This window comes from Pseudomyrmex gracilis, unplaced genomic scaffold, assembly GCF_002006095.1.
Source record: "Pseudomyrmex gracilis isolate BER0280 unplaced genomic scaffold, ASM200609v1 scaffold_44, whole genome shotgun sequence".
NCBI lineage: Eukaryota > Metazoa > Arthropoda > Insecta > Hymenoptera > Formicidae > Pseudomyrmex > Pseudomyrmex gracilis.
In genome coordinates, this window is record NW_018020628.1 from 220819 (window position 1) to 234577 (window position 13759).

General features: G+C 43.3%; 1 protein-coding gene across 1 annotated transcript; it reads right to left on the reverse strand.

Moving 5' to 3' along the window:
- Positions 1-11393: 11393 nt before the first annotated feature.
- Positions 11394-12761, reverse strand: LOC109853116. The gene is made up of 6 exons (XM_020424905.1): positions 12516-12761; positions 12285-12425; positions 12069-12189; positions 11807-11985; positions 11666-11749; positions 11394-11444 (listed from the first exon to the last, which is right to left on the reverse strand). Exons 1-6 carry the CDS (start codon positions 12699-12701, stop codon positions 11394-11396), a joined length of 762 nt encoding a protein of 253 aa, XP_020280494.1. The 5' UTR covers positions 12702-12761.
- Between the last annotated feature and the right edge of the window lie 998 nt (positions 12762-13759).

A 13759-nucleotide genomic window follows, 5' to 3' on the forward strand; every position in this document is an offset into this window, starting at 1 on the left:
AGCTCCGCCGTGATTCTCGTTAGGGTTATACCTAACTCTTCGCTTAATTCGCGGTGTAACGGTGCGCCGCGCCGACGGAGCGTCGTTACGTCAGAGAGATTTTAGTAGATGCCTGGCGCCAGAGAGAGTTGGTAACTCGAACTCGCAAGCTTAATATCTCGCAATGCGCCGAGTAATGCGCGCGGGCGATATATTCCCCCGCGCGCTAGTGCGCGCAAATACGGGAAACGACTTGAAGGAGGGGAAGGAGAGGTGGAGCAAGGGTCTCCTTGCGAGCGATACGCGCCGCGGTAGGAAAATGCGTTTCCGGGCAGGTACGGGACTTATGACCCCGGGCAGATGAGGTGCTGTCCCGGCCTGTAATCTCGCCTAACAGGGGCCACCGAGTCGCCGGCAATCTTGACTCGGTTTCGAGCCGGGCAGCAGCAGCCCGAGGCAGCAGCCCTCTTACCGCGGCGTGCACTCTCGCGGAATCGGATAATGGAAACCCCGTGTTAGCACGTTCGATTCCGCCGACTGCCAGCTAGTTTCGACCTCATGGGAAGCCGATCTCATGCTCGGTAGCCGCGCGCGTGTTTGTCCTTCGCCGGAACGGCCCCCAGAATTTCCAATTGTAATTTCATTCGAGAGTGCGATTTGCGTTTCGCAATTCTAATCTTTAATGAGTTTACAAGCTCGCAAGTGTGTGGATATATATTCTCTCTGCGCGCTCACAAGTTCCGGTTCTGCTTATTCTTTTCTCAACACAAACATTTTTTGCACGTGAGAATGTTATTTCTAATTTGCTCAAAAGTACGATAGAAAAATTGTGAGGTTTCGCTTCATTTTCTTCTGCTGATTTTCTCACAAGATTGACAGTGGCAATCCCCCATTGATGTATCCGTCGTGATTCGTTCGATCTCGAGGAACAATTACAAGAGGCAGTAGTCGTTACCCTATGGCCCCGCGTTAGCATTCGCTCCGTCGTCGTCACACCTGACTGGTCGCGCAGCACACGCGGTGCGCCTTCGCCGCCGAGCAGCAAGTTCGAATAATCTCCGAACGCGGCGAAATATACTCTTACTCTTACCCCGTTGCGAACGTTTCGCAACGTCTTGCCGACTTAATAGGAAAGAAAGACGTCGAAATTCCGCCGTGATCGCTCTTCGATCGATGACATACCAATCTAAGTCTCCTTTTCACCGCGCGCGGTCCTCTGCGCGCCCACGTGGAGGATCCTCGATCAACCGTCGATATATATATATATATATATTATAGGTCGAGTCACTCTCACTGCCAATCTCTTCGCCGATAAAATTCTGCGACTTTCTAGAGCGCGGCACGCGTAAATGCGATTACGCCACCGTTTCTCGCTCTACTCGTTGTTACTCGAAATATCATTCGAGAAACGTCAATGATTTCGAGAGTCCTCCTGTACTTCGAACGAAATGAAAACAGTGCTTTCTACGTTACTTTCTACAGTTTGCAGCAGAGAGAAATCTTGTGCGCGCGCTTGTGTATATAGTACGAAAATAATCACACAACTGTATATTGATAAAATTGTCATTGTTTGTATTTTCTGATTATTTATAAGAATCAAAGTATAGCGTCACACAGTTGTCGGTGCTCGAGCGATCTGTGCGCTCATCTGTGCGCGAAAAGTTTTTCACCTTCTTATTCTTCGACAATCTCTCGTTTGTTGAAGATCGCTCGATCGGCGATACCAACGCAGAGGCCGGTTATTGATGATCCAAGACGGCTCGCGCGCGAGCCGAGCTGGTTTTGGTTTAGGTTACCGGCGATTTGTATGACATTCGATCTCTCGCCCACGCGCACACAGTCCCTCGTATCTCCCTAGTCTCTTCTCGCTCACCCCGTCCGATCGCGATTACTCGTCCCGCCGCTGGCACGCTTTCATACGACTCGCTCGACGGCTCTATTTATTTCTATAATTCGCCTTATTTATTCAGAGCCACTCGATAAACTGTGATATCGGAGCTTGTAACGCGAAGTGATTAACTATTAAAGCTTTGTAAAGAATAAAATATGAAATCTTGAATTTTGTTCTATCAGATCCAATTCTTATCTCGATGTTATAAAATCTGGTTATATTGTTGAAAAATATTGTAACAAATGTTAAAAAAAAAAAAAAACTTAAAACAAGTAAAATCATCATTAATTTGATTATAACGAGAAACAAACAAGGATCGAGAGAATTCATCGAATTACGAGATTCACGGAGGGGTCACGGAATCCGAAGAAAATAGACCAGAGAAACGCGACGGGGCCTAGCGAAAAGGGCCTGAGGCAGCAGGGCTCGAAAGGTCCCGGCGCGTTCGTGCACAGGGAGACGAGAACGAACGTAGCCTGTTCCCAGTTCTCAGGCAATTCTATGAATACGAAATATGAGGTCGGTCGGTCGGTCGGTCGGTCGAACCGCCGCTGTGCACGCTGCTGCCTGGTTCGTTCAATCATCGCAGACACGCCCGCCATATTGGCTTTGCATAAGGCCGCCCGCGAGCTTCGCGTCTCTCTCGCGATGATATGTCTTGCTGTTGTGTTAAGGTGCACGGGTACGCTCGCGCATGCGACACGCAAAGGTCGCCTTTTCTCCGCGGCAAATCATAGATCGGGCTGCTACCGCTGCCCTCGTAATTGTTTTACTACCAAATGACAGCGAGACGAGGTGCAATTACTGTCGTTAAACTTCAGTAAAATGTTTGATATCTGTTCGCGTTGAATGACAAAATGACAAGTGAATGATATACATGCGCAATCTGATTGGAAAATATGCAATTTACAAACCCAAGAATATTTAGAAATAATTGATATTCTATATTTAGTTCGATACATTTCTGATTAGACGCGCATTCTTCTCTCTGTGGAAAGTTACGTTTCTGTGTGAGAGAGAGAGAGAGAGAGAGAACAAGATTCCGCAACGCGTGTGTGCAGCCAGTTGGCGTGCCCGTTTGGTCTAGTAAACCATCGTGTGAGACATGCCAGCCTTGACTTTCGCGCTCGCATGTTGGTCATAGACACGCCGCATACTAATAGTAGAACCCGACAAATTTTTCGCTTGTCGCTTTACGATCCAACTGGTAGCCCACCCTGTCGTCAACGTCCACACCACAGTACCGACGCTAAATTACAGCGTACTCGCTCGCAGCGTAAACGATCCGCGGTATACCGCCGGTGTCATTTCGCATTGTTCGGCAGCAATGTACGAGCGGTGCGCGCTATATGCGACGCCGAGGAAATTCGATATTTCCTGCATGATGAAGTGTCTCTTCTTGTCTATAATCAAAAATCTCGCCCTCTCCTCACCCACCAATCCCGATATGGGACACGATGCCGGCGGGAAACAGGAACGGTGCGGCAGGGACGAGGGGCACGACAACAACGAGAGACAAGCACGTAACGAAGCGAGCCGTAAATAACGCGGACGGACAATGTTGTGAATTACGGTGGTACCGAACCCATAAACGGCATGGTTTTATGCTTTGCCGCGACGAGACGCGGCCAAGCCACACAACGCGATCGTTCGCGCTTCGTCGGTGACGGTGGCGAACGACGCGGACCAACCGCGTTGTTGTCACGCCGAGATCGCTTTTCTTTTCCGTAATTGGTGCTTTCTCTCCGGCGGGACGATTTCTGCGACCTCGTAATACCGCTGGAGATACGCCGGAATAACGTCTCTTTATTACCCGTAACGTTGCCGAAATGAGACTCGAACGCGCGCATTTTTACGACACTTTCGTTATTACTGTTACGATGTCGATTTATTTTTTTTTTTTCTTCAGAGAGTAATATGTACAAAAGTACGAATAAATAAAACAATTCACGTGTGTTTTTTACACGCATCATGAATAGCCAGCAAGAAAGAACGTCCTATAATAATTGTCTCGCGTCGCAAAAATGGGACATATCCTTGGCACAGGTCTTTCGCGCATATCCTTCGAAAAGGATAAGGCTCCTCCTCCAACCTTCACCTCGCGACCACCGATAGCGCGTACCGGTACCTTTATTGCCCGGCAGGAGTTACATATCGAGCGTGGTCCGCGTGTCGGAGAGTCGGGCGGATAAATCCGTGGAGTGGAGAGAATAATGGAAGGACTTTCTACTATCAAATAGATTTATGGATATCCAGCCGGGTACCTACTACCGAGGTTTATATGGCCGCGAGCACGCCGTCATGCTTTATCCGCCGTTAAGCGCAGACGTCTCACAGATATCCACAGCGCGCCACAAAAGAGAAAGAGAGGCGAATATGTTTATCGCCCCGCGCGAGATCATACGGTAGGATTGACGCGGGAGGAGCGCGTGAAAGCGGGCCATCATATTGTTTGGATACAGCTTTACGGAAACTCCGTGTATAATATAACGCCGCGTGTTTCACGGCTCGCCCGCCAAGCGTGTACGCAGGCCCGGAGCAACTGCCGGCTTAAATTATGGCAGGTGATTATAATGCTATATAACGATAATGGCTGGAGGTGCGCAGGTTATCCGATTAAAGCTGCGGAAGAATAGCAAACGTTTGTTGTTGAATTGTGCGTACACCTTTGACTGTTACTTACGGCTCCGTTCTCTTGTAAATCGTTATGTAAAAGAAAAAAAAATTTAATTTCCCTTACTTTATTATATAATACAACTTAAGAGAGTTGTTGTGTGGTATACTGTGGATACTCTTGTGACCAGAGACGGATTGTATTATTCGGGAGGAACAATGGGGCCGCAAATATTGGCTCTCTGGGGAAGAGAGGTCATCGAGATAGAGTTCGTTCTCAACTATCTAGCGGGATTAATTCGACGATGATCAATACGTTTCATGTACTGTCGCATCACTCGTTCGGAGACCGCAATCGGTGGTCAATTATTCACGTGAATGACTCGGCAGAAGGGCAAGCTCAACGTTTGAACGACATCGAAGAACAACGATACTTATCATCTAATTCTAACTCACAATTCATGGTGGAACAAGGTTGTCCAGGTAACCGTTACGGGACGACTCATTCTCTGCTCTTTGACCCAAGTGTCAATAAAACGCGGTCTTACGTTACTTCTATCAGATACCTATCTTTTGAAATACGTCGTGGGGTATTTGATACACATATAACGGAACCAATTAACAAATATTTTCTCACTTTGTTTTTTATTTCTACAAAAAAGAAAAAAAAATTGTTTCTTGAACTATGTTGGCGTTTATCTCACGAGCTCGTATTAGTAGTCATGTGAGAGATGCTAAGTAATCTCTGTTCAGTAAGCTGCGTATCCCAGCAATTATCCGTTAGCTGACCAAACCGGCTGAGGTTCTCAGCTCGTGGAGGACCGTGATCTGGAGCTTCGTTTTATCGCGCCATATCTCGATACTTCCGTTCGCCGGAGGGCGTGTAATCCTGCCCTTGATCACCGCACGATTCGCTCGTCTACGATTACACGATAAAAGTATGTAAACCTGTTCGTGAATTACTCTAAGTATCGACTCGAAGAACTTCTTCGGAAAAGGTCTTTGAGCAGGGCCGAATCTTGTTGTCGTTTTGCCGCTGCAGATAACTTCACGTTTGCACACAAAGAAACAAAAGTAGACGCCGAGCAAATTAATTTTGATTTATTTTAATAAAAAAAATAAATATATATTTGATCGCGATAATTTGACACTTATTTGTTGTTATTTTATAATTATTTAATTAGTTCAATTAGAATTGTATCTTAATGCGGCCCTGGTTCTCTCAGAACGGTGTACGATGTTTGATCGTTCTTTTGCAACATCGTTGTTAATAATTGTGGACATCTCGTACTATTTATTTTATGTTGCAGACTCGAACACGGGTCACGATATCACAGTAAACACATGTAAATATATTTAATGTAAAAAGTATTTTAGACGTTACACGAGCAAGTTTATCTACCAGCTAAAAATTATATATTATAAAATATTTGATATTCCAATGTCGTATTTTGAGTTCTTTTGGCATGCGATGTTGAACACGGTAACATAATGAAGTAACGCAAATAAACGTGACTAGTTTTAACTGTAATATTAATGTTTAATATCGATATATATTGTACGAGAATAAAGTGATCACGCGGAGACAACGTCAACGCGTAAGTGCCCTGCCAATGTTTGTCCATTTTCCAACTGTTTATTTTCAAATTAACCTCCCGTGCGTGTACAAAACGCCCGTACGGCCGCGGCGTAACGTGCGCGCGTGGCCGGCGCGTGTCACCTGTCTGTCACGGTCTCGTGAGTGCACGCCATCGCCACTTTCGTGAACACCCTCCACGGTGGAGACATGGCCGAGTGACCCCCAAGACCTGCTGCTGGAGGTATCCTCTGCTTCTGTTGTTTCACGTATGAAGAAATAAGTATTAAAAATTCAAGCAAGTAGCTATCCTTACTTTATAATATATAACAAATTTTAAATATTGACTATAAGTATTCCAGACTAACGTTTATTAAAAATAAGCTTGATATTATCTGATTTTGAAAACAATTATTTTGCAGTTGTTAAAGAATTAAAACTGTAATTTAATATTAAACTAACATAAGTTTATATAACAAAAGTTAAAAAAAAATATATATATATAATTTGATATTCTAAAAGATATAAAAAGAATATAAATTATGAAGTGTTTTTTCAGTTCAAAGTGGCGAAGAGATAAGACGAAGGGTGGCTCACAGCGTCACATGCCGAGGATTCACGCACTGTTGGCGTAGGTGCGCCCCGTCTTGGGGGCTGCAGGTGCAGGACGTACTCCTTTGGCGGATTCATGCTTGCGTGATTCCAGGAGTCGGCAGGTCCTTCGCGGAGGGCCCCTCCACCAAGACCGAATACTTCTGGCACGCGTTTCTGACCGCTGGTGTTCCGTGAACATATGTGAAGGAATCATGCTCGACTGCGCCGCCTTGCCACCCCGCAGGTACCTCTTGGTAGCGGCTGCAGGTGGTAGTGCACCTTAACCGCCATCTCAAAGCAGGTTTTCAGGAAGTCTTTCACGATCCTCTCCACGCGAATTTTTGACGTGGCATACATATTTTATTACAACTGTCGAATTATATAATACTTTGATCGAAACGCTCTCTCTACACTTATGATCGCGAACGTCAAAATGATTTTGTTGCGCACACACTCTAGGTGAAGAATTAGCGCATTGCGCCCGCACGATCATATATTGTAGAAAATATGAATGGTTATAAATAGTCGTCGATGGACTGTAGGAGGCTGCATAAGCGTAAGACGTTTTTCATGCGAACAGATCCCGTGCGATATCCCGACTGTATTGTCGGCCGGCATTTTTGCCGGAGGGTGAAAATCGCAAATGTAAATCGTCACCGGGTTGCATGTTGATACCCACGCGTTCGGATGTTAAATGTAGAAGGATTATGGTCGCGGTTGCACGCGCGTCACGGTATCGATATTTCGAATGTATCGACGGCCAACATCAGTCGGGGTGGGGTTTACGGAGGTGTTCCGTACGACGATGCGCATAACGGAACGCTGTGGATTTGCGCGTCAAATCTCGAATTCTTTCTTTTAGTCTTTTCTTTCCAGACGGAAGTGTTGCTGATCGTCTCTGTATTGAATAAGAAAAAACTAAATGGATAGAGAATACGCTCGCTACTTGCCGCAGTAAAAAAAAAAATCTAACATGTTGAAATGTCGTTGACGAGGGTAATAGAAGGATCCTCAAACAAGAGAAGTCACCCGTGGGATAGGTATACAAAAGTCATCGAGTTCGCTCGAAGTCAAACAATTAAAATTAATTTGTGCGCCACGCTATTGCAATCGCTCATTATTATTGTGTGGTCGAAGCAGTTCGCAGACGGGGTATATTATTTATTTCGTTTTCCCCTTTTGCTGAACGTGAGCTAAATTGCATTATGTATTCATGACTTAACGTTATATACGTTTATCAATATACACATGCGCGACTTTATTAATTTTAATATTTAAAAAAAATTACCTTAACAATACGTGAGATTATTTACAAAGCTATATGTGTGACGTTATTTTTAACTTTTATGCAAAACAAAAAAACAAAAAGATTATCTTCTTTATGTTTCCTTTTCAAAGCGCTTGGAAACACGACGCGCTCGTGTCTTGTCGTGAAAATATCTCGTGACATCGAAATGCCAAAGGATCCGGCACTATTCGTCGTCGTCGTCAGCAACGAGATTGAGGCGTCGTGACGTTGCTTTCATCTTGAATTCCCAAGCCACGACACGAACAATCGTCTCACGACGACACTCGACAAAGAGTTTCTGTCGTGAAACGCTCCGAAAAGTGGAGCAGCTCCCTTTTCTCGCGGAAGAGGTCAAGAAGTCTCGCGCGCGCGTTCCCTTTTTTCACGTGCCGTGTCGAACCTATTGAAATCAGGTGTCCTCGCGGGTGTTTGCCGGCACTCTTTCACCATGGCAACTATTGTTTCGAAGGCAAACGTAACATACGTTCCGTAACTCCGTTGTTGTTACGTAGAAACACGCATTTTCTTGTATAAGTGTGCGCACGCACGACTGCGTGCGCCGAGTACGAACGAGCGCATCGGCACGCGTCCGCAGCGCAGGTGCACGCGTCGCAAGGCACTACCCGCACGATTTCTAAGATAACGGTTGACGTTTCGTAATTATCGACTCTCCTAAGCAGATACGCATTTTTTATGCGCTTAATATTGTAACACGTAACCGCCTTTGCGGCGGCACATCGCGTTTCTACATCTGTCAGAGGTTTCGTTTGAATTTATGACGAACGCCACGTATTAGCACGCGTACGCGCGCGCGCGCGCGCACCACCGCGCATATACGCGGTTCGCGCGGGAAGCTACTGCACGATCAACCCATTAGCGCTAACCGTGTAATTCGAAAATAATTTATCCGCTTCCTTATTATCCGCACTCTGCACGGCTGTTATTATTTCGCGGTACGTGCAGCAATTCCGTTGGCTACATTATTATTATGGCCCGATTATGCTACACGCCGCTGAGACTCGCGAGCTTATCAATCTTCGTGATAAAGGCGCGGTATTAAATTAGAGTCAATTATTGTTACCATTTTACATACACTGCTCTATTATTACATATATATACATGTATGTATATTTTTGCAGTGCATTGTCGGTGTTAACAAACGTGATATTATATCGAACTAATTGACAGTATTATCGTTATGTGTAAATATTTTTTTTTTTTATTATTAGATCCCGCAAATTATATACGTAGGAAAATGTAAAAACACATTTTTCCCACGACAGTTCCACTTTTTCCAGATATAATTCTGACGATGACTAGACGCGTTTGTGAACCTTCGACGTTATGTTAGTCGAACACGAACGAGTCGACCAACGATTGGGATTGATCGCGCAATTATCGGCCTCTACTACGATCATCCCATTAACGTCAATTGTCGAGGCTCACTCTGGTTCGAAGCAAAGCGAATATAGGCGCGACCGGTCGCGTGTCTGGCACGCGCCTTTGCCAATGACAACTTCCGTCCCTCATGCCGGAAATTGTACGGAACGTCGACGACGCAACTGCACAAGCCTGCATTCTAGATGCACCCGCCCCTGTGTACGTTGAGCAAGTGCCTGTCAACGTGACGTCGTTTTCTCGCGCGCAAATATGCGTTTACCATTTACGTTTTAGATAAATGAATATTTTTTGTTTGACTGCTTTTTAAATTATGTGAACAATTTTATATAAATGACAGGTTTTATAATTTTATAATAATTTATTTTGTAATAATTAAAAAAAAGTGTATGCACGTAGTTTATAGATTTATTATAAATCACAGATTCGGTATTGTGGTTTGCTTATCTCGACTTCACTTCCTCTTAAGTCTTCCAACTTCGACCAACAATCGTACTATTGCTCTCCGGCGCGGTCACGATTGTCGCAGCCGTGCTATCTGGATGCAGCGGGATCGCGGGTGCATTAAGATCAAGATAGCGCTTATTTACGCATTCCAAGATGGCGGCAGGTGGGCCGTCATAAAAGTTAACTTGTAAGATGATATAGTGCTCGGCCGATGCTCTGGCATGGGTGCAATGCGGGAGCTGCGTCGTAACAAACGCCGTTTTATTGTACGATCTGTGGTGTGTCGCTTTTGTAAATAAAAAGTGCTACGAGAATTTTTTTTTTTTTTTGACGGTTTTACGTTCTTACGCGTTCTAGATCATAAATCCCGGGAAAATGGTTTGATTGAGAAATTACACGGGGTTCATCGAGAAACGCTAAAGTCAAACTATAAATCATATCCCTCGTTTTGCCACCTCTTTCAATCTTGTTCGATCTAATGTTGGCACATTTGTGTTAAATTACAATATTTGTAATTTAATAAAAACCTAAGACGTAACTGTATAAGAGACACGTGTGTGTACATATAAAAAAAAAAAAAAACACAGACATACAGCTCGCTTTAGAGCTTACGAAGCAGCCTGTATTTTTAACGGGATTCAGTCGCGCGTATATACGCGCAACGTAAATTCGACTTCCGCGAGTTACGACAACTCGTTTTCGAGAGTGCGAGTACGTGAAAAGGGGGTCGCCGACCCGTGACGCATCCCCCCGTCCATCCGCACGTTTCAAGGACAAAAGTCGACCTCCTTCGCGTGATCTTTTTCCTGGTTTCTCTGGTCGAGCTCTCTTTCTGTGTACAAATTTAAGGAACGTTCGAACGTGCGCGAATCTCTTTGCCGCGCCAAGGAGAAAGAGAAAAAGTTTCACCGGTACTCCACCCTCCGACGACGCTTCGAAAAAGTGCTTCGCGAGAGGCCACATATATCGCGACTGGCTAATCTAAAAATACTAAAGTCGACCTTTCCCGCGGCAAGAGTGATGGCCCCGGACGACTGCTAAATCAACGGCGAGATTGAGATGCAAATGCGGTCTCTCGCGTTCAGCGAGAAGAAATGGGACGGCGGGGGCGCGAGAAGAAAGAAGATGCGAAGTCAAGGATGCTGCAGGAGACGAAAGAAGCTGCAAAGAGCAAGGAGAAGATGTAATGTAGATGAAAGAGAGAGAGAGAGAGAGAGAGAGAGAGAGAAGAAAAGAAGTAAGAAAAAGACAACGTCGCGCGCGATAACTGTGCAATTTGTGCAATTAACATTTATAATGTCTCCATCCGCCGGTGCTGACAGGGCAAGCGAACAGCGCATAAAATGTGGAATTTAACGGCGATAATTCAATCCGATTGTGCGCCACCCTCCGCGCTCCTTTCGTGCCTCCTCTGTCCCTGCTCTCTTTCTTTACGTACATAAAGTAATTTTATTGAATTTCACGCGGTCCGGCCGATCTCGCAACAATAACTCGTGCGCGAATTATTTGCGCGCGAAATCAGCCGATATCGCAAGCTCTATCTGCCGCGTATCTACATGTGTGCAGACTGATAGCATCTTTGTAGAAAATAAAACTAAATTGCGCTGTTATCTCATCGCATTCGTATCTGTGTCATCAGTGTCACGATCTCTTCTGTACTGATAAAAAAAAATGTTATTGCATTTGAAATAAGAGAATTCGGGTATTTTGAAATAACGCGCACAATATCGAAAAGGAACTCAGTGAACTTTTGAAGAAAAAGTCTGTGGTAGAATACAATAGACAGTAGCAGAATATGTTGAAAAGAATAAATTACAGACGTTTTTACGTTTGTCTTGTTTTGAAAGTCTTTCTATATAAAAAAAAATTATTTATTTACTTCGCTCTGAAATATGTTTAGTGGCAAACGGTCTGATGGTTGCTCTCCTATTGGCTGCCATTTGCAGCGTATTTTCTTCATCTCCTGCAAGAATAAAATCTCTGTAATATTTTTTCGAATTAGAAGACCTCAATAACTTACAGACTTTATTATAGTTCCATCGGGATCAATTTCACATATTTCGTATTTGAAAAGAATAGTATGGTTGTCATCACCTATGTACAGCAATCTTTCACGAACATCTTTAATTATACGTATCTCAAAAATTTTCGTAACAACTACATCCGTTATTAGTCCGATCCATTTAGCGCTAAGTAGATCTAAAGAACAACAATATAAAAAACCTGTGTGGTTAATGTAGTTTTATTCGTAAAATTTGAAATAAAATAATGGAGTCTTATACCTTCGTGCGCTACGCGATTTATCGTCACATTTCCTGGAATCAGCATGTCCTTTGCTTTAGTGAGGAAATAATAATCGTAGCCTCTAAAATTTAATATGTTTTTTCCATGCTCAAGAATTATCTGTAAGTATGTTTAATAATAACTCAAACGCGTTTGACTTACATCACTTTGTGATTTTTAATCAATTTTTAAAATTACTCATATTTTATATTTACCTGAAAATCTACTTCATCGCTGGAAGTTCGCACGCTATGAAACTCTTTACTCAGCCATTTGGGATTTGTTTTGGCTTTCACTGCAAAATCGCGAAGCGGTCCGAGTATTTTCAGCACTTGCGTAGCACGGTAACACGTTACCTGTTTCACGAGAAACAGGTTAATTTTAGAAAGAATTTTATCAAAAATTGTTTCTAAAATTAACATTTATATTTCTTTAATTTGCAATACCTTCGTTCTAAATGGTGCAAAAATATATCCAATTTTGTACGCGTTCGTGTCAAAGCAGTTTGGAATCGGAGTATAATCAGACGTTGCAATTTCCTGAGCCACAATCGGTCCGATAATGTTCCAGCAGTGAACGATGTTTAAATTTTTGGGAATAGAAATTTTTTTCTTTTTTTTAATTACACGCATTGTTTTTGCGCACCATTACAATATTTTAAATTATGTTAATGAGATAATTGGTTATGGTTGTTTCTTGCCTGATAAAAGTAGCAATAGCGTCAACTGTTTAACGAATTGTAGCGAACATCGCACAGAATTATTCGAGATATCTTAAATTCTGTATTACCTGTAATAATATTTATATACTTTTTATTTATTTTTTTTGCAAATTTAATGTTTTCTTTTAATTTATAAATTATTTCTCACTTTCTCTCTTTACTTGAGCGATCCGTCATGCGAGAAAAAATTAGTCGAGAAATTTACGAGGACACCACATCGAATGAGTTCCACATCGAATCGACTGATATTGGTGTGGTCGATCGATCACCGAACTCGTCCCTTTGGTCAGCGCAAGTACACTGGCCCAGTCATTTGTAATCATTAGTGGCATGGTACCGTTGGCCCTGACATCTTATTACGTCATTTTGTTTCGAAAAAAACTTCCTTCTTCTCTTCATACGCGTCAATGACGTAGATATCTCGGTATTATTGCTGCAAACAATATTTGACGCGACCATTAATTTAATGACGTCGACAAAGTATTAAATCAACTTTCATTCTAAATGAATGAATTATCAAGAAATGAATATGTAATCAAGTTAATTGACGAAGTATAAGCGAGTGTGTGTGTTACCGTTTATTTTTCTATAATTTTTGGAGATTTGCACGTATGTAAATTAAAACGTATGACAAATATATAATAATAGTTGAACCAAGACGTAATCGTAAATAGCCAATTCTATGCGCGATGCGAGTCACAAGTAGTGGATTCGTAGAGCGATGCAACTCCGGTTCCGCGGCATCAACGACGCAGTAATAAAATACGCTACAGTATTGTATCCGCGTTACGATATTTTAATTCACGGAATGCAATAAACAATCTGATATGTGAATGTGCGCCGCGTTCAGACGCGAGCGTGAAATTAGCGTCGCGAGGTAATCCCTTTTCGCGCAATTTACACGTTCCGTGTAGAATAGCGGTGTGACAAGTGAAACAAAAATCGATCGTCAGGAACGTCGTGCTCATT